Source organism: Netta rufina (genome assembly GCF_964035555.1).
Source record: "Netta rufina genome assembly, chromosome: 4".
NCBI classification, from domain to species: domain Eukaryota; kingdom Metazoa; phylum Chordata; class Aves; order Anseriformes; family Anatidae; genus Netta; species Netta rufina.
In genome coordinates, this window is record NC_140127.1 from 52,601,341 (window position 1) to 52,625,156 (window position 23,816).

At 45.2% G+C, this 23,816-nt stretch overlaps 1 protein-coding gene across 2 annotated transcripts in view; it reads right to left on the reverse strand.

The window, feature by feature from the left end:
• The window catches only part of LIMCH1 (LIM and calponin homology domains 1), a 172,317-nt gene extending 151,487 nt beyond the window's left edge, over positions 1-20,830 (reverse strand). For both annotated transcript variants that reach the window (XM_084286398.1, XM_084286397.1), the window contains exon 1: positions 20,550-20,830. In XM_084286398.1, the coding sequence (XP_084142524.1) occupies positions 20,550-20,633 (84 nt within the window). In that variant the 5' untranslated portion in view covers positions 20,634-20,830. The remainder of the gene's footprint in view (positions 1-20,549) is intronic.
• Between the last annotated feature and the right edge of the window lie 2,986 nt (positions 20,831-23,816).

Genomic DNA, 23,816 nt, shown 5'->3' on the forward strand with positions numbered 1-23,816 from the left:
GCATTTTGCATATGGTCAGCTGGATAAGTTGTATTCATGGGACACATTACTACAGGATGTCAGAAACACAAGCAGTTACTTTTAAACCAGGGAGCTCAAGGAAAAAAAAAAATACACCAAGAAAAGCCCACACTCCCCAAACTGCACTATCTTTTGGGGCATTTAGCATGAGTGAACTAGTCTTACTCTTCAGTACATCAAGAGGCAGATACAGCCATCAACGTAGAGGGAAGTATACAACGTGTATTAAAAGAATTTTAAAGTTTTACCACGTGAGGCAAGCTGTAGAAAAAAAAATCAGTCGCTCAGTTTGCTGGAGACCCAGACAGGACAGTAAGTTTTTGCACAAAGGATCTGGGACAAGCTTCTATGCAATTTTATCTGGGTGTTTAGCTGCCGGACAGGTTAAATCACAACAGGGTATGAAGAGTAGGCATATGCACCCTCCTTCACGTGAAGGACCAACCAGTGAAGAACTACTGGATTAAAAAAGAATCCACAAACAAGCTATTTCCTGGCACATCAGCCAGGTACAATGGAAAAGGACACTGCTCAACCAGCTTCACTTCATAGTGAAATCCATGCTATGGATGGGTGGTCTTTTGTCTAGTGTTAAGGACCAGATGAGCAGGCACCATCAGCTGCCTCCAACTGTGTGAAGCTGGCCACCATGTCCAGTCTTCAAACTTTGACCCCTTAACTGAACCAAAGGGGGTGAGATGAAAAGAATACGTGTCCTATACCCACATATTCAACATTGTTTGTACAGCCAGATGGAATAAAAGCCATTAGAGGCCTGACAATTGAAATCCTACTTCAGACGATGTGTGTCATACTGCTTTGACTCGTAAATGCATGTGAACATTTGTAAAAGGAACTTCAACAGAGTATGTCATAACATTGTTATGTTGCAATTCATTTTCCCCTGAAATAAAGATGGTGATGCTCTTCATTCTGACAGTCACTGAATTCTCCACAGTAACTCAATTTTCAGAACAAGTTTAAGCTTTGACACCATCTTACCCCAGCCAAAAAAAATCAATATACCAAAAAAATAGTTTATATAAAGTTCAGATATTTAGCTCAAGTGAGCCAATTATCTGCTTTTGAGAAAACCAGTTTTGAGAAAACACTGTTAAAAGGCTACTAATGAGCCTAAAAAAACATATCCTACCCTATTGTCCATACCCATAAATATGAGGGTTGAGGTTAACTATATACAGACCAATAAATTGTGCCTGTCTTCTCCAAGGCTTTCTGCAATAGCACTCAAGAAATTACACCGAGAGTTAGCCAGCAGCTTTCTTCCACTCTTTAGAGAACAAAAGTCTGATTTTCAGAGGTGGAAAGCTGATGGTGCTCACATATATGAAGGACTGGGAGTGAAACAAGACCCATTTGTGATGCTCATGCTCACGCCAACAGGATATAGCTACCTTCTTTACTGTATTTGGGGCTTTTCTGAAAGTCAGCATGAAATAAAGTCTGGATCAAGTTAGTGCAGTAGGCACACTCCAGCTTCAAAAATCTTTTACTTAATCCTCTTTGGTTAGCTTAATTTCGTCAGCTCTCCCCTTACTTCAAGGTCAGCTACTTCACGGAAAAAGGGTATATTCTTAGGTTTTCAGAAAGCACCTACAGGATTTAATATAAAAAGGTATTTTTCTTGGTGCCTGGTTATCAAGTGTCTGCCATGCAACTTTCCACATTCTCCTTGCCATCAACAGAAACCTGCACAAAGCTACCTTGTGCTAAAATCTCAAGTTTCTCCTCATTTCCACAAGAGACACTAGCTGCAAGCATTTTCCCAGGGTTCCAGCCAAAACTTTTATTCTGCTTACTTATGCCCCCATTTGGGATCCTATCCTCTACTTCTGCCCACTGTCATAGTGCAGCTATTGTTCTGTGAGGTGATTTCATGCCAACACACCAGAAGATACTAGTATGATGTAGACCTTTATGCTTCAAAGCCAGACAGGTAAGATTTCCTTTCTAATCAACACATCTTACAAAAATGGTCTTACAATGGAATCCTAAAACTTAACTTAAATATATAGCTTTCCCAATTCCCTGAAGCTTTCATTTGAGATAAGCTCATGTTACAGTCACAGTACAAAAGCAGATAAAAAAGCAAGCTTTTATCATAACTTTTAGAGGGTCACCACGTACTTTCTACATAGCCAAAATGTTGTAGAACCTGAAGAGTAACCAAGGCAAGACTGATTCTTTAAGAAATATACCTTTGACCTGAATTGGACACTACCACTTTGCTCTCCCCAGAGCATTCCAAAAATTAGCTGCAGTGAAAGGTAACATAATTTTAAATCTATGGTTGGTGTATGGGTGTGGATACACATACACCCTTAGTGCACTCCTTCTCTTTAGACATCCCAGTGTCATGATGGAACAGAATCACCGGCCGGTAGGACTTGAGTTTATCAACAGTTTGCATCAATAATACTCAATGTATTTTGTAACCAAAAGGTTGTATGTCAAGACAAGTATACTGATCTAGATTGAACCCAGTTCCACACAATATACTTTTAGGAATCCTTTATTTTGTTGAATGCCCACTGCTGTTAACCTATTGTGGGTCATACCAGACATGCCACTTGGACTCTAACTCATACTCTTTCCATAATACTAAGCTGATTCGTTGATTACCAGGATGAAGTTTACCGTGGTTGCTAGTCAAACTTATTATGAATCCTGTGTTAAGGAGAATTCCTTAAATTTCTTCTTCCACCACTACAAAAAAAGACATGTATCTGTTCTTGTTCAATGTACCTAACAGCCTTATGCAGTTTTTACACCTAGTAGTTGGTTCAAAAAAGGTAAGTGAAATTTGTAGATTTTTAAACTAAAAATAGATCCCTACTTCAAATCTGCCACAAGACATTTTGGATTTCAAAGGAAAAAAAGCACAACCCTGAGAATACTGGGTATCAAATGAAATATTTCAGTTTGACTTTCCATTCTTAACTACAGAAGTTAGTGAAGATGTTATTGAGATAAAGCAGATTTAGAATAGCCAGCTGATATCAAGCAGATCCACTACCAAGACAAACAGACAGAGTAAACTTCTACGGCCTTTACGGCAGAGAAGTTTTGATCTATTAACCTCCACATTCTGAATTTCAGCCAAAGATTTCAGACAACCTGCATACCAAGGAATAGACAATTCCACACAACAGCACAGATGTTACTGACTAGTCTGTCCCAGACCTCTCTATTAATAATGGTCATTTCAAAATTCCTAATGTATGGACTCCTAATTCATCATGACTTCTTATTTCCGGAAAGAGATCATAAACACGACGAATGATTTATTCCAGTTGAATTGTCTACAGTAAGTCAGAAAATTCATGCTGAACAATGTCTTTGATGGGCTTTATCCAGGAAGGTGAAGAAAGAAGGTCTACAATGTTCATCAAAAGAGTACAAATATAGCAGCTTATAATTTATGAGTAAGGGAAATTAATCACTAGGATTCCATCTTGGTGGAATTAAAAAATAAATAAATTAAAAATCTAACTATCTAACTAAGGGCATTTCAGCTCTGCTTCCTTCCCATTAGAACCAGTAAGGGTGGCACACAAATCTCCTGACCCCACAGCACCCACACTGCTCTATCATTTAGGACAGGGCCAGCTTTAAAGAACACAGTCCGGTGAGGTATGGGAACAATGGCACTAAGAAAACAGGAGACAAGGAAACTGCCTGAGAGCATCCAAGAGCAAAGAGCTGATACTAAAGCAAGAAAAATTCATTAGGTCACTTAGTGTCACATCACAGGAGACAGATTGAAAGCCTCAGAGAGAAACAGTTCAAGCAAGGAAAATGACATTTCCTTGCTTGTATAATGCGTATGTAGGTAGCACAAACAGGAAGGAATAGCAGGGAGCTGGAGAGATGATTTTATATTTCAGGTAATTACATTTCTTGCTCTGAGATTTGACTACTGCCCTGGCTTGTGCCACAGCGCTCAGTTGTGTTTCTAACCAAGTCCTTTATACTGAGGTTTTGATAGCTGATTGCTAGTCACACGTTGCTCATTTACCGTGAGTGCCTGGCATCCCCGCGCATGGAAGAGAGCCATAGCTGCGCCTCTATAATGCTACTGAATGCTAAGTACACTGCAAAGAATGCAGGGTCTGGAGTCTCAAATTAGCATACAGTCTTGAGTCTATTTTCCCTGAACCACAGTCCCAGTACTTGCAGCAATGACATGAAATTAGATTCATGTTTGCAAAGAACTTTTTTGCAAAGATGCTGTAGTGATGAGCACCACGAGAGGCTGAGAAAGCCAGTGATTCTGTCCTTGGGATTGGGTTTGAATAGCACATAGTAAACATGGCATAGGACTGCATGTTGAACAGTGAGGAGAAAGTGAAACACTGAATAGCTGCTCATTAAGAGCTGCACTATTCATTCTGTGCACTAAAGAGATACTCAGAAGAAACACAGCAGTGACCATGTATTTAATATGCATGTCCACGAAGGAGAATTGCAGAGAATAGCTTGCAGAGACAACACTATTCTATTCTTTTAGCAGGCTTGACCCTGCAAATTTCATCACGTTCTCCAAGACTGAAGACAGAAACTTACACATGTAATTATTCAAATAGCTCTTACTTCACTGGTGTTTAGCAGTCTTCAGTGAATGCAGGTTGTAAGATGCTGGGTATTGCATGAGTGAAAAAATCCCACCTATTTCCCCAGCAGGAATACAGCACGCTGTAATCTTGGTAATTTTCTGTTTTTTTATGTTTCTATGTGCAATTTAGTCTCACAAAAGCTGCAAATACAGGACAGGAGATAAACTGCCAAAAGGCTGAACAGTCAAAGTGTACACTCAAATGAAAAATAACAGGGGAAAAAAAAAAAAAGTAAGTCCAAGGAAACCATCATTGGCATTAGTATTCACTCGTTTTCTTAAATGCTCCGCTGTTCATGATGGCATCAAGCTGGATTTTCTGGTACTGTACCCATGAAAGCTCTGTTGGTGTAGAAAGCTATGTATTCTAAGACAAATTCACTGAAACTTCTTCAACTCTTTATTAAACCAACTGATCTGTACGGTAATAGAGGTCACTGTAATAGATTAAAAAAAATAATAATAATAAAATCAATATACCTAAGAAATGCAAGTCATTTATTTTCCTGTGCCAAACAGTTGGTTGTTTATGTTTTGTGTTATAGAATTTGTTTCTGTTATTTAACTTAAAGCCTCAACAAAAGACAACAAACTGGGCAAGGCCAAGTTACTCTTAAAAAACATGCCAAAATTCTAAAGCAGACATCTCCTGTACAAGTTTAAGGGTGTAACCTTACCATAACAAACCACCACCACCAAGAAACCAGGAGTCACTCTCGCAATTTACAAAAAAACAGTATCTGTGGGGTAGAGGACAAAACTAGTGAGTGTCTGGACTAAACAGGGACATGAGACCCCATTACCAACAATGGAAACGCACAAAACATGGTCTTTCACGACACACACTTGTGAAATCACTCCATCAAGGACTGAATAATTAAAGAAGTCATCTTCAGCTGGAATCTCATTCTCCAGCCTGGAGCACTGCCAAGGCTGTCAAACTCCAGGTGGTGCTGGGAATCTCTGTAGGCTTCAGCACACAAACCCAACAAAGGTAAATCCTGGGTGTTGCACCAGGGGGCTGAGAGGCGACCTTACTGGTCTCTGTGATGTCCTGAGGAGGGGAAGGGGAGAGGGAGGTGCTGGTCTTCAGCAGCCACTTTCTCTGCACCTTTTGGCTGCCCCTTCTGAAGAATTCCCTGAAAATATTTACCAGCCTTCTGAGGAGTCACCTCTTCAAAGGAAAAATAAAAATTCAAAAAGTAACTTTATAAAGGTAACCAGAAAAAATTCTTCCCAAACAAGCACAAACCCAGTGCAAGAAGTGCCAACACCTACCTACCCCTGCACCCAGTCCCTGCCTGCATTATTGCTTGCTCCAGAAGCAGGATCGACCTGGACAGCACCTGCCAGCTGCAGCTCACCCACCCTCCCTGGCAGTCCCAGAAAATGGCTCTCATGGCAGGAGGAGATGCATCCTCAGCCTGGATGCATGGCCTGGCCTGGCCAGCACCCCTAAGGGGATGTGCATCTTCTGAACGATCTAGCCAAGCATCACAAGGCTAGAAATATTTGGATAGCAAGAGAAAATGAATGGTTGTTATAAGGGACACCTCCCATTTAAATGTATAAAAATAGGGTGTTGCAGACTACTTTGGGGTTTGTGGGGCAATGCTGGTAGTTTTTAACTTTAATTGCAAAAGATAAAAGGCCCAGAAAGCCATGTTCCATCCATTTCTCTGAACTTACCTAGTAAATGTTTCTGCTCATGAAATCCAAGTAAGCAAGTCAGTTTTGTTTCTATAGTCTTCAGTTTCAAGAAGATGTACCTTCTATTACAGACATGGTAGCAGGAATTATTGTTTTAAATAGGATTTAACATTATTCTTTCCTTCTAGAGAATGAATTCTGTTGTGTCAGATCATATTCATGAACACACACCTTCTTTTCCACATATTTTCCAAATATAACATGTGCTGATATTTTATATTAGCAGTGTCTTAAACCAAAGTCACTCAAGTCTAAAAATACAACATACATCAGCTGAACAGAGTATTAGAAACTTATCTCCTGTTGAAAGAGCCATTAGTTCTTTTGCCCTTCTATTCATAGTGTTGTTCTTTCTCTTAATGAAAACCACCTTTGTTTTTCTCCTTTCACACCTATGGTTTAGCCCATGAGAGAATTGCTCACCAGAAGCACATGAAATTCATCCTGTGCACTCAGGCAGCAGATAAATCAGGACAAATTGATGAGCCCAGGGAAAGCATATTCGTATGATAAAAATTAAAGGCGTTATCACAATCCTTTCTAGAATTGCACAGGATATTATAGACACAACGTGTGAATAGGTGTCACTAGAGCTGAAGTCAGACACAGATCATCAGAGACCGATACGTCTTCTTAGCATTCTCTTCATCATGCAAGAGATCCAAAGCCGGTGAGAAATGCATTAGAAAAGAAGCAGATGTTGGGGGAGCACCGAGTTCTTCTTTTTACCTGCTTATCGGCAGCAAAACAACAAGCATAAGGAAACAAAGCCTCTTGATGCAGCCTGGACCCGTGCCAGGTCCAACTAAACTACCAATTCTTGATTTTAATCACAGGAGGAGCTCAAAACTGGAGCTCCCAAACCACGGCATACAAGTAGCCTCCAGGTGACTGCTAAGCAGCAGAAAAGCGAGAAGAATGACTGTTCAAATACCAAGGGTCCCCAAAACCCTTGAGAGAAGGCTGGGGAGACATGACCTGCAGCATCAGCACCATGAGAGAGAAGGCACCGGTGCCACCATTACAATAACTTTATTCCCAGGACTGTGCTACCTACGTGCCTAAATTGGGAAACTACAGCAATCATCTCCAGGGAGTGAGCACCACAAACAAACTGAGGGAGACCTTGTTGCTTATAGATTTCACCAAGTGTTTGGGGAAGGGCTGTATACAGAGCCCCAAGCATACATGCAGTATCTGCATGCCCCGAGAACAAGCAAAGCTGAACAAGGTCTGGCTCTTAAGGTTTTGGCTTCAAAATATTGCGGGGAAGGGAAGAGGTGGAAAAAAAAGAGAGTATTGATGGTAAGCCTTTACCCTTTGCCCACAGGGCAAAGAAACTAGAACTCCAAATACGAAGGATGCAGGACAAGTTAAATTTTTTAAGCAGCCCAGAATTACTGGTTTAATGGGTCTGCCAAGTGACAGCACGCTCCCGGTAGAGTTCTGGCAGCAGAAAGCCCTTAATCCAAGTGAATTACTAACTGGGAATAATGTCAGCAAAACAGCTGTCAGGATGCTATGCTGCTCAAGCTGAATAGATAAACAACTGCTTAGGGTCAGAAAGCAACACATTCAGCACAGCCTCCAAACAAAGAGCAGGAACTAACGCCACCATTTAACCAACACCTGCCACCACTACCTTCTACCTTAAAAATGGGAGTGTGAGGGAAGAAAGCAGAACCAACAGAGGAAACAAGCAACTGTTCTCTTCAGAAGCAGCAGCGTAACTCTGGAACAAATTTGAGAGTTGTCCATGTCTCTTTCAAAAAGAAGATGTGGCAAGTCAGTACATATCTGTGCTCAATACTTCTCGCTTTCCAGTGAAGTGGAAAGGGATACTACGTGCTGGCACAGAAGAACTGTTAAGAAAAGAAACAACTTCACAGAAACTACGTACCAGAGAAGCTATGTTAGACTCAGTGAGCACCTTACCGAAAGCAGGATTGCTAGCTCATACTTCCCGTAGAACAACCTGCACCTCCCCTGCAGTACGCCTGCAGTTCTGAGTCCAGCCGGGGCTCCCCAGAGTGTGTGTATGGACAATATATATATTTACACTGGATTGCAAATGCCTGATCTAGCTTATATTCTCTGAAGGGCCCATCTGTTACAGGTTGCCTTCTCTTCATGCTCTTTATCCAAATTCCACTCCTCCCCATCTCTTCCCTTTACTCAACTACATTTCTTCTTTTTTTTTTTTCTCTGCATCAGATTTGGACTGGTGTTGTCCAAATGGTGAAAGAGGACAGAGATAATTTCAAATGCATTCATCGGACACTCAAGGCATAGCAGCTGCTCTGAGCCAAGACCTTACCCACTCGGTTACGAGCCAACAGACAGTATGGGAAATAAGAGATACCAAAAGTCTTACCTAAAAAACATACTCTGGTTGCTGTGATAGTGCTTCAAGTGGCAGTGCAGCTTTATCAGTCCTTCCAGTAACACAAAAAAGAAGGGCCCAAGCAGAAACCCAGGAAGAAGAAGAAAAGCCTTGAAGCTATATGCACCAGAAGACACAGGGAGGACAGATGATGAATTACACAGAAGTTATTTGAGTGAGCTTGTAATAGTCATTTTCCCCACCTAAGCCACCTAAAACACTTAGGGCACAAAGCATGCAGACAGCTGGCAGCATCCACGTGACAAAGATGCATCAAGTGAGCACCTTTTGCCACCTCATCTGCTCCGTATTAACTGATGGATTACTTGGCAGTCGTTTATGGAAAACAAAATCCCCCAACCTTGCCCACGCAAACAGCAAGCAGAATGGCCCAGAGCACCCTAGCCACCCTAAAGTCAGATCTGAAGTCCGATGGGCTTTGATGAGCAAGGAGGAGGCGTTCTGCTTTATTAGCAAGAGCAAAGTCTTAATTCTCTCGGTTGTGCTAGTCCAAATACTCTGCCACTGCACTGGGAGTGAAAGCTATACTTACCCCACTCCAGAAATTCCCAAATATACTCTTTCCCTGAGCCTCATCAGACTTCCGGTAGGAAGAAATCACAGTGCTGAGGAGCAGGACATTTGCACAGGCCAACAAACACTGCTTTGAGTGTGTTTTTTTACAAGAAATTTTCAGATCCACAAATGCAGTTGCATGTGGGGAAATTGTCAGGCTGCATCCTAAGGAAAACTGTTACGATGCACTCACAGAAAAGAAGGGGCATGAGTATACACAGCTGAAGTGACCTCCCCTTACCAAAAGCTTTCTACATTGTAGAAGAGTCATTTTTCTAACACACTTTTCGTTGAAGAAAGATTTTCTTCATAATCAAAGTAAACACTGAGTACCAACATGTTTCTGCCAGGCACCTCGGCTTTACAATCACTGTCATGTTTGCTGTACCAACCACTTACGCCTTGTATGCAGTTGTAGCTAAATCTGAGGGCCCCCTCCTCCCCACCAAATGCAAAAATAGAAGCTTGTTTTGCTCATTCACTCCACTCCATCTGCTGTTTCAGATATCTGCCTCATCCCTCACGATCTTTAAAGAAAACCTCAAACTTTTCATTCTCTTCATTGAGTAGTTTCTTAGAGCTCGGGTCCTTTCTCAGCAAGTACTGACATCTACCCATTTCCCACCCCGAAGCTTCACTTCTGTTTGAAGCCCCCTGCCCTAAGCATGTACTGGAAATGCTCACTGCCCACAGGTAGCACCGGCACCCCATTCCCCACCAGCCCCTTTCCCACCACCACCTATTCCCTAGTAGCACTGGAGCCCAGCTCAAGCCACGGGAATGTGGCACGTTGATGTTTCATATAAGAGCTCCCCACCCTGCACAAAGGCTGCCCCCACTGCTAATTCTGGAAGTCAGCTCCTCTTGGTGTGCTGCATGCAGCCCTGTGCCCATGGCACACAGCGATGGGGTACTCCCCTTCCTCTGCACAGACATCCATCCCCCTTGTGTCCTCCCTTCTCTCGGGAGATACCAAGGGACAGGAAAAAGGCAGAAAACAAAAGCTTTCAGCACAGTTTGAGACTGTGCCGCTTCCAAGTAGTCTGCTCTGGCTTTGATCTATTGATTTCAAGGCCCTTCATGTGGGAAGCTGAAAAGCAAGTTTTCTCCACACGGCTCTAAAATAAAAAGAAAAGCCAGTATGGCATTGTAGGATCAAGTACAGCACTGAAAAACCAACAAACATGGAAGGGGGGGTGAGGGAACCACAATACCAGACCTGCCCAAAACCAGAACATGCAATCAGGAGTCTTGGTTGAAATCCAAAAATGCAAAATAAAGAATTAAAACTATTACACAGCATTACTACTTCAGAGACACTAGCAAACTACAATGAATGGAAACTAATGTTTAAAATCCCACAGCACTGGTAGACAAGTTTTCTACTAAATGTGACTGGAATGTCATCTGAGAGCTAACCCTGTGCATTTTCATCAAGTTACACCCTACCCTACACAGCTGCCCACAACAGTTTTGCTTTCTTTCTCCCCTGAAGTTACTCACGAGAAGCAATATGATGGAAAGGAGTGAAGTACCAAAGCATTTATTACTGAGGTGCATTTTTAAATGAAAAATCTTTTTGTTTGGGATACTCTGAGGTGCCTCTAGCACCAAGTGCAGCACATCCCTCCTAAGGGCAGCTGGAATAAATTCCATTCGATGCTCATCTTGAGAGAGCACCCATACCAAGTGAGCCTCTGCAAATCTGACTGCTCACTGCTCCCCGGGAGAAATAATCATTGAAAGATAAGCGAGGGAGGCGAAGCCTCACCAGCTTTATTTTTAACATCCGTCTCCCTTTACACTCGCCTTCTCGCAGGGAATTTCTGACCCCGCAGCTGTGCTGTGCCAATCCAAGGCGCGCTGGATGCCAGGAACCACGATGCAACAGCCGCCACCTCCAGTTTCAGAAGGGGCCGTGTGCCTGGGCTGTTCCAGGGGAGCAGCGTGGCATTCCCTGCACCCTGTACCTCCAGCAGGCAATGTCCTCGCTCTCCACACAAGCGGCCATCAGTCCAGCACACTTGGCAGAGCAGCAACGTGGGCAGGGCAGCACTGAGCTGAGAGAAGGAGAAAATCAGGCCCCGGCAAGATCGAAGATCTGCATGGTCGTAATTAAAATGTTTGGAGGGTATTTTTGCTTCTCTTTAGAAAAGGAAGGCTGTTTCTAATAAAAGATAATTTGAGTCGCTTGAACTTTGTTGATTTATGACTTTTTTTCATGTTTTTCCAAAACTGAAGGCCCCCTTGTCAAAATAAAAATTGGTTTTGGGAGGGGTAGGATGTTAGGCTATGCTTTTGTACCATTTCTTTCAACTCAGGAGAGAGTCACCTTTATGACTCACTGATTCTGAAATTTCCTTTTTCTCATTAGTTCCATTTTTCTGGAAAGCAGTTTATTTTCTTGGCTATCTTTAATTGATCCAAACACTGGCAGAAGACACACGCTGCACATGCATGCTCCCAAATAAGGACTTCCTTTTTTTCCAAACCACAACTTTAAAAACCAACTCATCAGAGTCAGGAAAACAATAAACAAAAAATATTTATATATTTGCTTTTTTTTTTTTTTTTTTTTTTAATAAAAGAGAGAGAGAAGGAGAGAAAGAGAAAAAGAGAGAAAGAGAAAAAGGGAAAGAAAAATAAAATATAACCCCCAAATCCATACCTATTGTATTTGTTTTAGGATGTTGTAGCAACCCTTGCGCCAGAACCACAACCTGCTGGGACTACAAGGACATAATGTAGCCCTGTGAGTTCACAGAAAACAGTGCTCGCAAAGCACCGAGAAGAGATTTTAATCTCAGTCCAGTGTCCTCTGTAGCCACACAAACATTCTGCTTCCACTTGAAATCAGTTATTTATGGGCATCAGCCTCCTCTTACGCAAAAGAACGGCTGCTTCTCAAGTCAGAGTAAAGGTTACAATTATTTGTGCTGGTCTGTGGCCTGTTGTTGAAATACAAATGGAAAGGTTGTTTGGGGCTTTTTTACTTCAACTCTGCCACCCCTGGAAATGGCAGGTGTATTACCTTTTACAGATTTCAGCCCCTCACTGCTGGGGAGAAAAACTTGAATGTAAGAATTGACTTGTAAGAATATAGTTGAATATAATTAGGCACGTGTAATGTGCCGAATTTATTTTTTAAATGTTCCTTTAATCCATCCAGAGACTTTAGTGCTCATGATTGTAATACTGAACTAAACATCTACCAATGTCTACAGGAAGGAAAACAACTGGAAGATATTTAGTCTCAGGACGAGGACTCTTTTTTTTTTTTTTTTTTTTTTCTGTTTTCTCAGCACACTGAGTATATACAGCCACTTTCCGTATAGCTTGTAAACAACCACAGGGGTGGGATGAAGTGGGGGCAATCTTGGAGGCTGGAAGAGACATCACAGAGAATTTTTCCTTTTGTGCTGTTCCTGAAACTCACTATGGATCGCATAATGGAAGAATCCTAGTCCTGTTTCCAGCATGAACCAGGATCATGGAGAAACGTCTGTGAAGGAAAGATTAATGGAGATCATTTCCCTTTTACATTACGCATTCAGCTGTAGAAAGCTGAATTAAGGAATTGCTTTCTCTCCCTCCACCATGCTGCCCCTTAGCCTGTGAAGTGCTCCATGAATCATTGACAACAATGCTAGAGCCAAAAAGCCATGGCAATATTATTTTTCAAAATCTTAGCTTGTCAAAGTTGATTTCAAAATCGAACCATCTTTGACACGAAGCATGAGATCTCCAAAGAGCAGAACCTAGCGAAACAAGGCTTCTCTTCAAACAGCCAGATGAAGAGAGTTCTCTGCTTTCCCCACTGACCAAGAAGTCCCTAGACTATTTTAAATCAACTTTAACATCAGGAGCAAGCTCTATTAATAACTCCATCATTAAGCGAGCCATTCTGTGACAAGGATTACTAGCAGCAGTCATTATATATACACACATAATCAAAAGAAACTAGTTAACAGTTTTGAGTGAGTTATACTAGAACTGAGCAGATTGACTATGAAGGTAGAGGATCATTCTAACCAACTAATACTAAGAACAAAGAACCACTTAAGAATTTAATTCTCAATAACTAAACTTGCACATCATCTCAAGACCTGAAAAGCAAGGGGAATAATTTAAATTCCTTATTGGGCAATAAGAGCAGTGTAAAATGAATTAAATAAATCTCACCAACCAAAGGCAATCAATCATGTTTTCAGTTTTCCAAAATGAAAAAATAGGCTTAGTAGAAATAGTTGGATTGGAAGACAAACACATTTTAAGCTGCCTTGAGGAGTTTCCACAAGGGAAAAGGGAAACTCAGTAGTGTACCCTGAAAATGCCTGTTGAAAGCCGAAGGAGCTTTGCCTTTGTGTGGAGAAGGATCTTGTTCATGAGAATTGGTGCTTAAACGTGACATTAATATAAACAACCAATAAAGTAGGATCAAAAATAAAATTAAGGGATATTCACCCACCCACTTTCAAGAAACCACAGATTCACAGAATAATTCACGCTGGTAGGGACCTTAGGGGGGCCCCTAGTTTGACATCCTGCTCAAGCAAGGGCAGCTCTAGGCCAGTCCAGGTTCTTGTGAGCTTTGTTCATTTGGGCACGAACCCACCAAGGATGGTGGTTTCCCAGCCTCTCTGGGCAGCCTGCACCAATGCTCAACTGCCCCTGTGATGAAGAAACTTTTCTTCACGCCAAGTCAGAACCTCCCCGTTTTAGTTTATGACAAGTATCGCACGCTCCTGGCCCAGGCCCCTGTGAAGGCCATGGCTCTGTCCCCCCAGTAACCTGCCCATACATACAGGGGGTGCTGCCAGGTCCCCACAAATCCACCTCTTCTCCAGCCCATCTCCCAGGACAAGTGCTCCAGCCCCAGACAGCCTGGGGGCTCTCTGCTGAGCTCACTCCTTATCAATGCTTATCAATGTCCTTCTTGTACTGTGGGACCCAAAACCACACACAGTATTGCAGGTATGGCCCAGCAAGCACCAAGCAGAAGCAAACAACCACCTCCATCAACTCACTGGCTCCAGAAAATCCATGACGAGCTGACCTTTCCTGCTGCCAGGACACTGCTGCCTTGTCAGCTGGTCCCCCCCGGCCCTCTCCAGCAGAGCTGCCCCCCAGGCAGTCACTCCCCACCCTGTGCTGCAGCAAGGGGATGGTCAGCCTGTCCCAGGTACAGCAAGTACATTTCTGTTTAATAAATAAGAGGCAGTAATGGGCAGGGTTTTTTTCCAGTTTCAGCTGGGGTGTGTTCTAGTTCATCACATTCTTACAAGTCTGTCCCTAGGACATATGCTGCAGCCCTTTCACCTGATACTGTTCTTAGCATAGCTGCAAGAAGTTTCAGCTATTAATTTTGATGCTATGTTACTGGTACCATAGTAGCACTGTTGTAATCATTGCAACCGAGGAGACCAAGTGAGGCAAGGGAACACAGTAGTTTCTTTCTTAAATGACATGTTGGAGGGATGGAAAGTTAGATCTTCAGAGCCTGCATGCCAAAATGCTCGCACCTTCCCCCTATGCAGCTGTATCAACTGCCCTTTCAAATGGCACTTTCACTCCCATAAATCTTGCTTTCTTTGTGGCATTCTTCCACAACTGGTCTTGTTGGGATACTTACAGAGAATCAATACATGAAAGTGACCATCTGTGGATGAAGAGCTCCTAGACTGGTAGCTTTTCCAAATGAAAGATAATATCGTTTTTATAACCTGTGGCAAAGTAACACTACCTAGATTGGCCAACACATTTTAGAGGCTAGAAAACGAGTCTACCACATTGATCATCTAGTTAATTCTCCATACTTGGAAAGATTCCACCTTCCTTTCGAGACGATAAACATTTTCCTTTATTTTATTTTATTTTATTTTATTTTATTTTATTTTATTTTATTTTATTTTATTTTATTTTATTATTTTTTTTAGATGTAGTTCACACTAGCAGAACAAATGTAATGAGGTTTAATAGCTGTGTTCAACAGGTCTTTACCACCAACCACATAATGACATTCCAGACTTTGGTCTTAAGGGCAGATCTTTTACCTATTTTAAAATTTTAGCAATGAAAGGAGAAATTAATTCAGTTTTAAGACAATTAACAACTCAATCCTGCATTTCCTTGACATTATCCCTTTATCAATAGCATTGTTGTTCCCACTACTCCCACTCTTGTGCTAAGAGCTACTTGTAACGTGGCTTAAATGGATCTCATGACAAGGGAATTGGGTCCATGTACACAGGACACAAGGTCAGCTGCCAGGCAACTGGGAGAAGAAAACATTTCTATAAGATGATAGTCTGTCAGGTCAGAGAGTTTGGGCAGGTTCTTCCACCCCTTTAGAACAATCTATTTTTCATTCCACTGAATGACTAATTCAGCCAGAACGAAGAGCATCACATCAACCCCATCTGCAGCCACTAAATGCTGCCCTGGAGATGTAGAGAAAGAAGAGAAGAATTCCTCTCCAAGTCCAGTCACAATAACCACAGTAAAATTATTCTGAATTCACATCCATCTTGGACCAGAAGTCAGCCACCTTTTGACTCTTTATAGCTCCCATGTTGTGGGAAATATTCATCTAGCCTAACTTTAGTTGTCCACAAATCAGGCAGCTATTTGCATAGATTCCTTCTAGTCTGAGGAACACCCTCATCTCTCCCACCAAGATGAGAGACTTGAGATTAGTACAGACAGATCAGCTGGAAAGTTAGGGCACTGTCAAACCCGTCAGCCAAAACTCCCTTCCAAAGCATGAGGCCCTTATTGAAAGCCCACTGAGGTAACTGAGAATCTCTCTGTTGAAAAGTGTCTGTTGGATTTCTGTCCAAGTAACTGTGAGACTGCAGTGGCAGCTGAAGGTCCCAGTTGGCTAGAGGAACCACCATTCTAGGACTAGAGTCCCTGTTCAAGCACCTTAAAGTTTGCTTGAAAGCAAAGGTAGACTAGATGTCTATGCATACTTGGGAAACACTACTGCAGTAGCAACCTGAAACCTCTTGCAGGATGTAGGTTACTCATAGGCATAGCCAATCAATGCTCTTAACCAATACTTTCAATAAAAAGAGCTTTATCTCTGATGTTCCTCAAAGTCTGGGCACTATAGTCAGCATCATACCACATTTCCAAGACCATATAAACCAGCTTGTAAATTACTTAAGTTCCAGACCCCTCCAGCAGATTATCCGATCCAGTCCCTTCCCCACACAGAAAAGATTTTGTCAATGAACTACTTCTATCTCCATTTAAGTCCCATTTTTGCAATGGAAGACATAAGCCTCAGCTCTCTAGAACTTCTCCAGCACAAGAGGGAGAGATGCCCTAAAGAAATGTTGTTTCAAGACAGTAAAAAGACAATAACATGGTTTACTTGGCTGAATTGCTGGTTTTATACCCCTTGCATCGTTTCACAGCTAGGGTGGTGTAGAAGTGACCTGTCTATTTTGCTGTGCAACCTGATGCATCCAGAAATAGTAAATAACACACCGGGTCCCACTTCTAGAAGCATGGCCACTGTTACCAAATTAAAACTGCTGCCTTCAATGCAGAAATCTGACAGCGGTAAGGAGAAAAATTCAGAACCAACAAACCCTTCTGTCTGGGGGATTTCTCCATAACAAGAGGACTCTGTAGGGGAAAACATATAAGAGAAAAGTGACAGACTTGTAAGTTGCTGCATTTTAGCCCATACACATCTAGAGGGAATGGCAAAGTCAAATGCTGAATACGGGGGACAGAAAACATGCCTTGTTTATTATTACCATACAACTATAAAGGAAGCTTTCTTATCAGCTGGCAAACTTACTAAGGAATACAAGTCTATGGAAAAGCCATCCCTAATTGAACCAAGTCTCAACAATGAGGATGGAGCATATTAATGAGGCAAGGATAGGAGGTGCGATGATGAGATAACAATACCCTGAGGAGTTGCACCAGTATTAAATGCGACTTTATTACTGTATTGCTCTTGAGTCTGTGCAGCAAGAATAACTCTGTTTATACAGATGTTCTTTCAGCCATCAGTTATTCTAGTTTAAGCACACACACTGGGAACCTTGACATTTTAAAATTACAGGCCAGTAGATTAAATTAGATTTGTTATTTCGCTTTAGTAAGCCACTACACTTTACAAGGCTGATATATTCTTTCAGTGAAACTGAGATGCACTAATTGAAATGAGATACTGCACCTTTAATAATGCAGACCAATGTAGCTGTCTCACAGGGTTTTTCATCAGGTGCCTTTATTTTAAGTCTTCTGAGTGCTACCTATATGGTACATTTTATCATTAAGAGGGCATTCTTTACTTAAGTAGTGCATGCCAAGCTAAATTAAAATAATAGAACCGGTTTACTCTAACACAGAGGGAAGTGCGGTTGCTATTTATGCAGAATTAAATATGTGATTAAGGCTGAACTCCAACCTCCTACCAAAAGTGTCTCACGATCAAAGCGGAAAGCCCACAGAGTCCCCAGATGCCACCTTGGGCAATGCACAGCTCACATCAAGTCTAACACCACTTGAAATCAGAGCTCAGGCCCCTTGGCCTGCTCAGGTGTTCACCTTGGCGCTTCTGGCTCAGAGCTCCAGGGAGACACAAAAGAGAAAGGATTGTTACGAGGAACCACCCAAACTTCAGTGCAACTTGGGCTGCCCTATTCTGTGAAGTAACTCTGACGGAGGGAAAAGAAAACTCCTGGCACCCCAGAGACATGCTCTGGTGAAACATCAGACGCCCCAGGAGTAAATAAAGGCCTCTGAGACCTTCTGCCTGGAGGAAGGGAAGTACCTCAGTCCTTGAAGATTTAGACATTCACCACTTTGTGCCTTGGCTCTCCATCTGTGAAAGAGGACAGCCGCCCTTCCCAGCCCCGCCAGAGGAGAAATGCAGTGCCGACCACAGGGCGGATTCCTGTCAGCGCTGCACAATGGTGACAGCGCTCATACGACTATTCAAACCAGATGAGAATCCAGCCCGCCAGCCACACAACTTACTCTGTAGAAATAAAAATGCACAGCCAGCTCAGAGTTTCAGATCTGCCCATTTCTGCCCCCATTTCCTTGTGCAGCTCTGTTTCACAGTCTAAGGCAGGTTTTAAGCTGTCTCCCACTGCTGACACCCCCACTAAGTCTGTCTTCTCCGTACGAGGCAGGTTCAGCAGCCCTGCTTACAACAGCTACTGTTTATTTTATTTTCCTTTGAGATTTCACTTCACTTTAAACATCCAGAGCAGAGTTAGAAGCCACAACTGGATGTTTGCTAACACCTCTAGGCCAACAAATACACTGGTGAGAGACGACCACGGAGCCGACTGGAGCCGATGGACTCAGGGGCTGGACACAGCATGAACCCTGTTTCTGGTTTTTGCCCAGATCAATAGGGTTAGCACAGTGAATGTAGATACCCATAATAAACAAATAAAATCTTGGGAATGTTAAGACTGCTGCCACTTTTCAGTAACTTTGGACTGCCTAATTCTGCCTAATTGCTCAGTCCAAGCCATCGGGGGAATGCTGACCACATTTTTGCAAGAGGTAATAACCCTCAAGCCCCAGAGCTTACACCGGGCTGTGATTAGAAGGAAATATCATTCTTGAGGCAAATTAAACCACATTCACTTCACAGGCGGCTCCTTCCTCCCTTCCCATAGCAGGAGCACCCGCTGTGGGTGCTGCCGTAGAGGCAGACGCTCCCCCCAGCCCCGCGGCCACAGCAGTGCCCCCGGCTCCTGCCACGCTCCCCAGCAGGAGGAAGGTGCCAAGAGTAACAGTCCCACCTCGCACATCTCACCCTGCCTTCCGCACACCCAGAAGATTAAAGACAGCAATGGAGGAAGCACAAGAAGCCATATACGGCTTCCTTTATATGCGTGTGGGTCCTTTGGACCTGCATCAAGTGCATGAGGCATTGCAAGCCCTCGCACCCTGCCTATGGGGCCCTGGATAACACAAGGATGGGTGTGAGACCTCCCATCACGGCCAAACTGCCCAGGAGGGATGTTTCCGCCTGACCCACAAGTTTCTGCTCTGAGACAGGAAGGCTTACACTCCCTTAATTATTATCATGCCCGGGGTAATTGCTGGCAGCCTCGTTACCTACAGAGGACTGCTCTGCCGTTGAGTGCCTGGCTCTGTCAGCCGCCAGCAGCACTCGCGGTCACAAGGTATTTCGCGTACCGCATGTATGGCAGGGTCATGTGCCTCCCCCTGCTACAAAGCGGGATGTACAGCTATGGGTTCGTCTTCCCAAGACAACCAGCGTTCATTTGCACTCCCCTTTTCCTCTCCCAGGCAGCCCACTCACCTCCCACCGGCACAAAACCCCATCTCTCCCCGGTCCTCACTGCTTTGCTGCCTCCGGTCCTGCAGCAGCCAGCCAACTGTGTCGGTGCAAACTCCCCCAAGCCTGACACAGCATTACCTTTTCGGCTGGCGTCGGGGTGAACCCTGCATCCCGACAGACTCCAGACCCTGTGCCCGACCCGCCTGCATTGTCCACCCGGGGTTTAGGCAATCGTGAAGTTGCAGCGATTTCCAGGCGAATTCGCCTAGCCTCGCCAGGAACCCGGCATCTCCTGCGGCTTACGGAAAGCTGCAGATTAAACGCAAAGCCCGCAGCTGCCGGCAGCTATTCCCCTGCCATCTCGGCCGATACCACCCTCACGCGTGTTCCCGACCCGCAACCGGACCACGGGCTATTCCCAGCTCCTCTATTACCCCACGCCAAAACATTTAACCCTTTCGTTTCGCCCCCCAAGCCGGCTGTTTTCCACGTTTTATCACCGCAGCCGAGCGGCGAGACGGCCCCGCGGGGTGGGCACGGCCCGGAGCGAGGGGGGCACGGGGATGGGGGCACCCCGATGCGCGCCCCCGGCCGCCCCGATGCGCGCCCGCGGTACCTGCGCGGCCTCCCCCGGCGGGGGCTGCGGGGATGGAGGCTGCGGGGATGGAGGCTGAAGGTTGCGGGGCTGCAGGTTGCGGGGCTGGAGGCTGCGGGAGCGCCATGTCCCCGCAGTGTGCCGGGGGGGGAGGCCCGCAGCCTGCCCCCCCCTCCCCATAGCCCAAGGAAGACCCCCGCTGGGGGTCGCGGCCTCCCCGCACCTGCCTCCCGCTCCTGCTTAGGGCCGGGGAGGGGAAATGAGATTAAGGGATTGAGCCGGCGGCGGCGGAGGAGGAGGAGGAGGAAGCAGCACCCGCATCCCGCCCGCTCCTTACCTCGATCCACTTCTGCGCCTCGCCGAAGGCCGGCTCGGGCTGGGGCTGACCCTCTGCCGCCAGCTCCAGCCCGGGGCTGGCCATCTGCGGGCCCCCGGCTCGCCGCCCCGCAGCGGGGCCGTGGATGGCCGTCGGGAGGATGGCTCTGATTTTTTGGGGTGCCCGCAGCCCCGCCGCTTCTCCTCCCTCCGAGCTCCCTCCCTCCCCCCGGCGGCGCTGCTCGCCCGCACTCGGGTCGCCGCCGAGGCTCGGGGCTCGGGGCTCGGTCCTCCCTCCGTCCTCCCTCCGTCCTCCCCCGGTCCTCCCTCCCTCCTCCGGTCCTCCCCCGGTCCTCCCCCGGCCGCCCCGCCCGCTCCGCCGCGCCGCCAGCTAAAAATAAACCGGGAGGGCGACGGCGCCCGTGCCTTCGGGCCCGAGGGGAGGAAAGCCGGGGGGTCAGAGCCGTGCCGGGGGGCTGCAGCCCCTGCCAGGGCGTGCTGAGAGCCGGCTGCACCGGGGGGGGGGCGTGGGGTTGGGTGGTTTTGCGTGCAGGGGGAGAAAACGCAGCCGCCTTCTCATGCGGAGGCTCGCACGCCTCGGCTGCGGTGGGTGAGGAGCCCCGGCTGGGGCAGGTGGGCTCCCGAGCCTGAGGTTAAGCAGAGAAGTTTCTAGAAGGATAAAATGGCAAGGCCTTCTTAGAGCCAAACCCCAAAAACTATGGCATTCAGCTGTTCGGGTGTGAAGGGTGAGCCAGCGGTGCTTGTCCCAGCTCAGAGGGGTGTCTGCAAGCTGGGAACACAGGCATGCGAGCGCTGACCCCAACTGCTACGGGGTTTTGTTGAGAGGGGTGCCCTGTCAGAGCTGGTGGCTTGCTGGGTTTCAGCAAACTGATGGGAAGCAAGCTGCAGGACCGACCCTGCAGCACTGCCTCCTTGGAGCTGTGAATTGGCCTCGATCCAAAACTTCTGCATCCTGCTTGTTGTCAGAAACCAGCCAAATGTGCTAGCTCTTCAAATCAGAACTCCTCAAATCACCAAAATTCATATACCCAGCTCCATTTCCATTCCATTTTACCTTTATGGTTGTCTACATTTCACTTTGAACCTTATTTATGGTTTGAAGCTGCGAGGTACCTGAAAAGCAGCAGGTGAGGTTCACAGAGATTTTCCTGAGAACACCAACTAGATGAAAACGCCATTTTTGGCAATCTAATCTCAACCATCTCAAGAGAATAATAAGTATATTTAAAATGCCTGTGCTAACACAAACTATTTTCTGATTCTTGTAATATTTAAATACCACCGATGTATATCAGACATCAATTAGATTTGTTTTCCTGGGGCAGTGGAAGACTAACAATTTAAAATAATTATCCTGTTTTTTTTTTATTATTATTACTCTGCAATATCAAATGTATGATTTTGCTGTCTGGTGATCTCAGCATCGACTCACTGGGAAGTAGGAGAACAAGTTATGGGGTGGCCATCGTACTGCTCAGGGCACAAGTTCGGGGCAAGGACGACCATCACCACCATGTACCTGGTCTTAAATTGAGAGCTGCACATCCAATTTTCATTTATACCATCACTTTGCAAGGGTTGCTGAAGCTCATGTGCCCCAACACTCATACACGCATTCAGGCACTGATTTCTTTTTAAATCGATGAAGTTTACACGAAGACAGGTGGATGCAGAGCTAGTGCAGTCCTTTGAAGAGCCCTGTCCTGTGTTTAGTGGTGTAAGAGAAGCCCTGAGTGGCAGCAGGAATCTGGCCACTTCTTCCCTAATCCTAATCCTGAACCTGCTTCTCATCTGGTCAAATCCGATGCATCATCCTCACCTCCCTGTTCCCATGGAAACACAGTGCTAGCATCAGCCCAGTTTTTTATTTATTTATTTATTTATTTTTTAAGCCACCATCTGCCTGGGAAGCAGTAGGGCTTTCTGTAAACCCCTGGAATACCAGTTACAGATTTTTGCAAAGGTTTTTCTTTCCCTTTTGCATCCATGCTGGTTACTGGTACAAGAGGCAAAATATGAAAGCAAGCACCTTAGGAGCTCCAGGAAGGTTTTCCTAATGTCACTTTGCTAGCCTTGACCAGCAGCATTACCAGAAATACAGCCAGCCTCTCTTTTAAAAGCCTCTCTGTTAAAATTGGGCAGCAAATGGACTTTGGAAGAGCAACAAAATAGGTTAAGTTCCCTTGTAGCTGTTTGCAGAAGTGTCTTGTTTTAAAACAAATGCCTCAGTTCAGCTTCTCTGTTTTTCTTCCCTGTAAAACTCAGGCTAATATCTCAGCAGCCCTCATCGCCTTATCGCAGATCTGCATCTGCACTTATCAGACAGGGAAAAGCCTTTGCAAGAGCAGACATCTGTGCCAAGCTCCGTACCTTACTGCAGGTGCATTCCCCCTGCCCGAAAGGAGACTGTGCCCATGGGCAGGTAAAGTAACTGTGTACACCAGATGTGGAAAAATGTGTAATGCAGAGGGTGAGGAGAAGTTACAAGCAGAGGATGAGGGTCTCTGATTAACAGGAATCTCTCTGCTGTCGTGATCAGAAGGAAAAACAGAGATGTTAATGAAGATACGGTTTGGGGTACAAAGAGGGCTCCACTTGTATCGGCTGGTTTGTTCTTCTCCCCAGTTGGTTTGCTCTGCTGGGAAGAGGAGCTGTCCTATGACTTTCAATGTAAAATATAACTTCTTTAAAAGGAGCAGGGGGTTAGTAAGGCCTGGTTTGTGTCATGGCAGGCCTGATCTTATCCCAAGAAATAGCTTGCATGAGGTAAACTGTGCCATGGGCAGTGTGTGCTGTGGCGATACATCTCCCTGAAGGAAGGGGTCAGGTCTTCAATGCGTCTTCAATTCTGGTCTTCAGTGGTCTTCATCTGTCTTCAGCTCTGGTCTTTGTGGCCAGCAGCTCTTAGGCCCCTTCTGCTTGTGTGTACCTGGTGCCAAGCCTTCTTCTTCAAGGAGTGCCTCCCACAGCGTGCACCCTGGAACACGGGCTCCCTCTGCTCTGAAAAAAAATACTCTTTTACCCCAAACCCGTTGCACAACAAGCAAAGGGGTGAAGCAGCAGAGAACCCTCCTGGCTTGCTGCTCTTTTCTTTGTAAGCTGCTACAAACACGCCTGAGGCCCCTCGGCTGGTGGAGAGGGGCGGCTATCCTGCTGGCCCCGGGGCTTTGCTGCCTCCTGATCTGCTCAGCAATCTGTCGGCCCTACTGGCACTCCGAGCCCTGCCGCTTCCCCCATCGCAGGCACAGCTGAGCATCCTGCATAATCT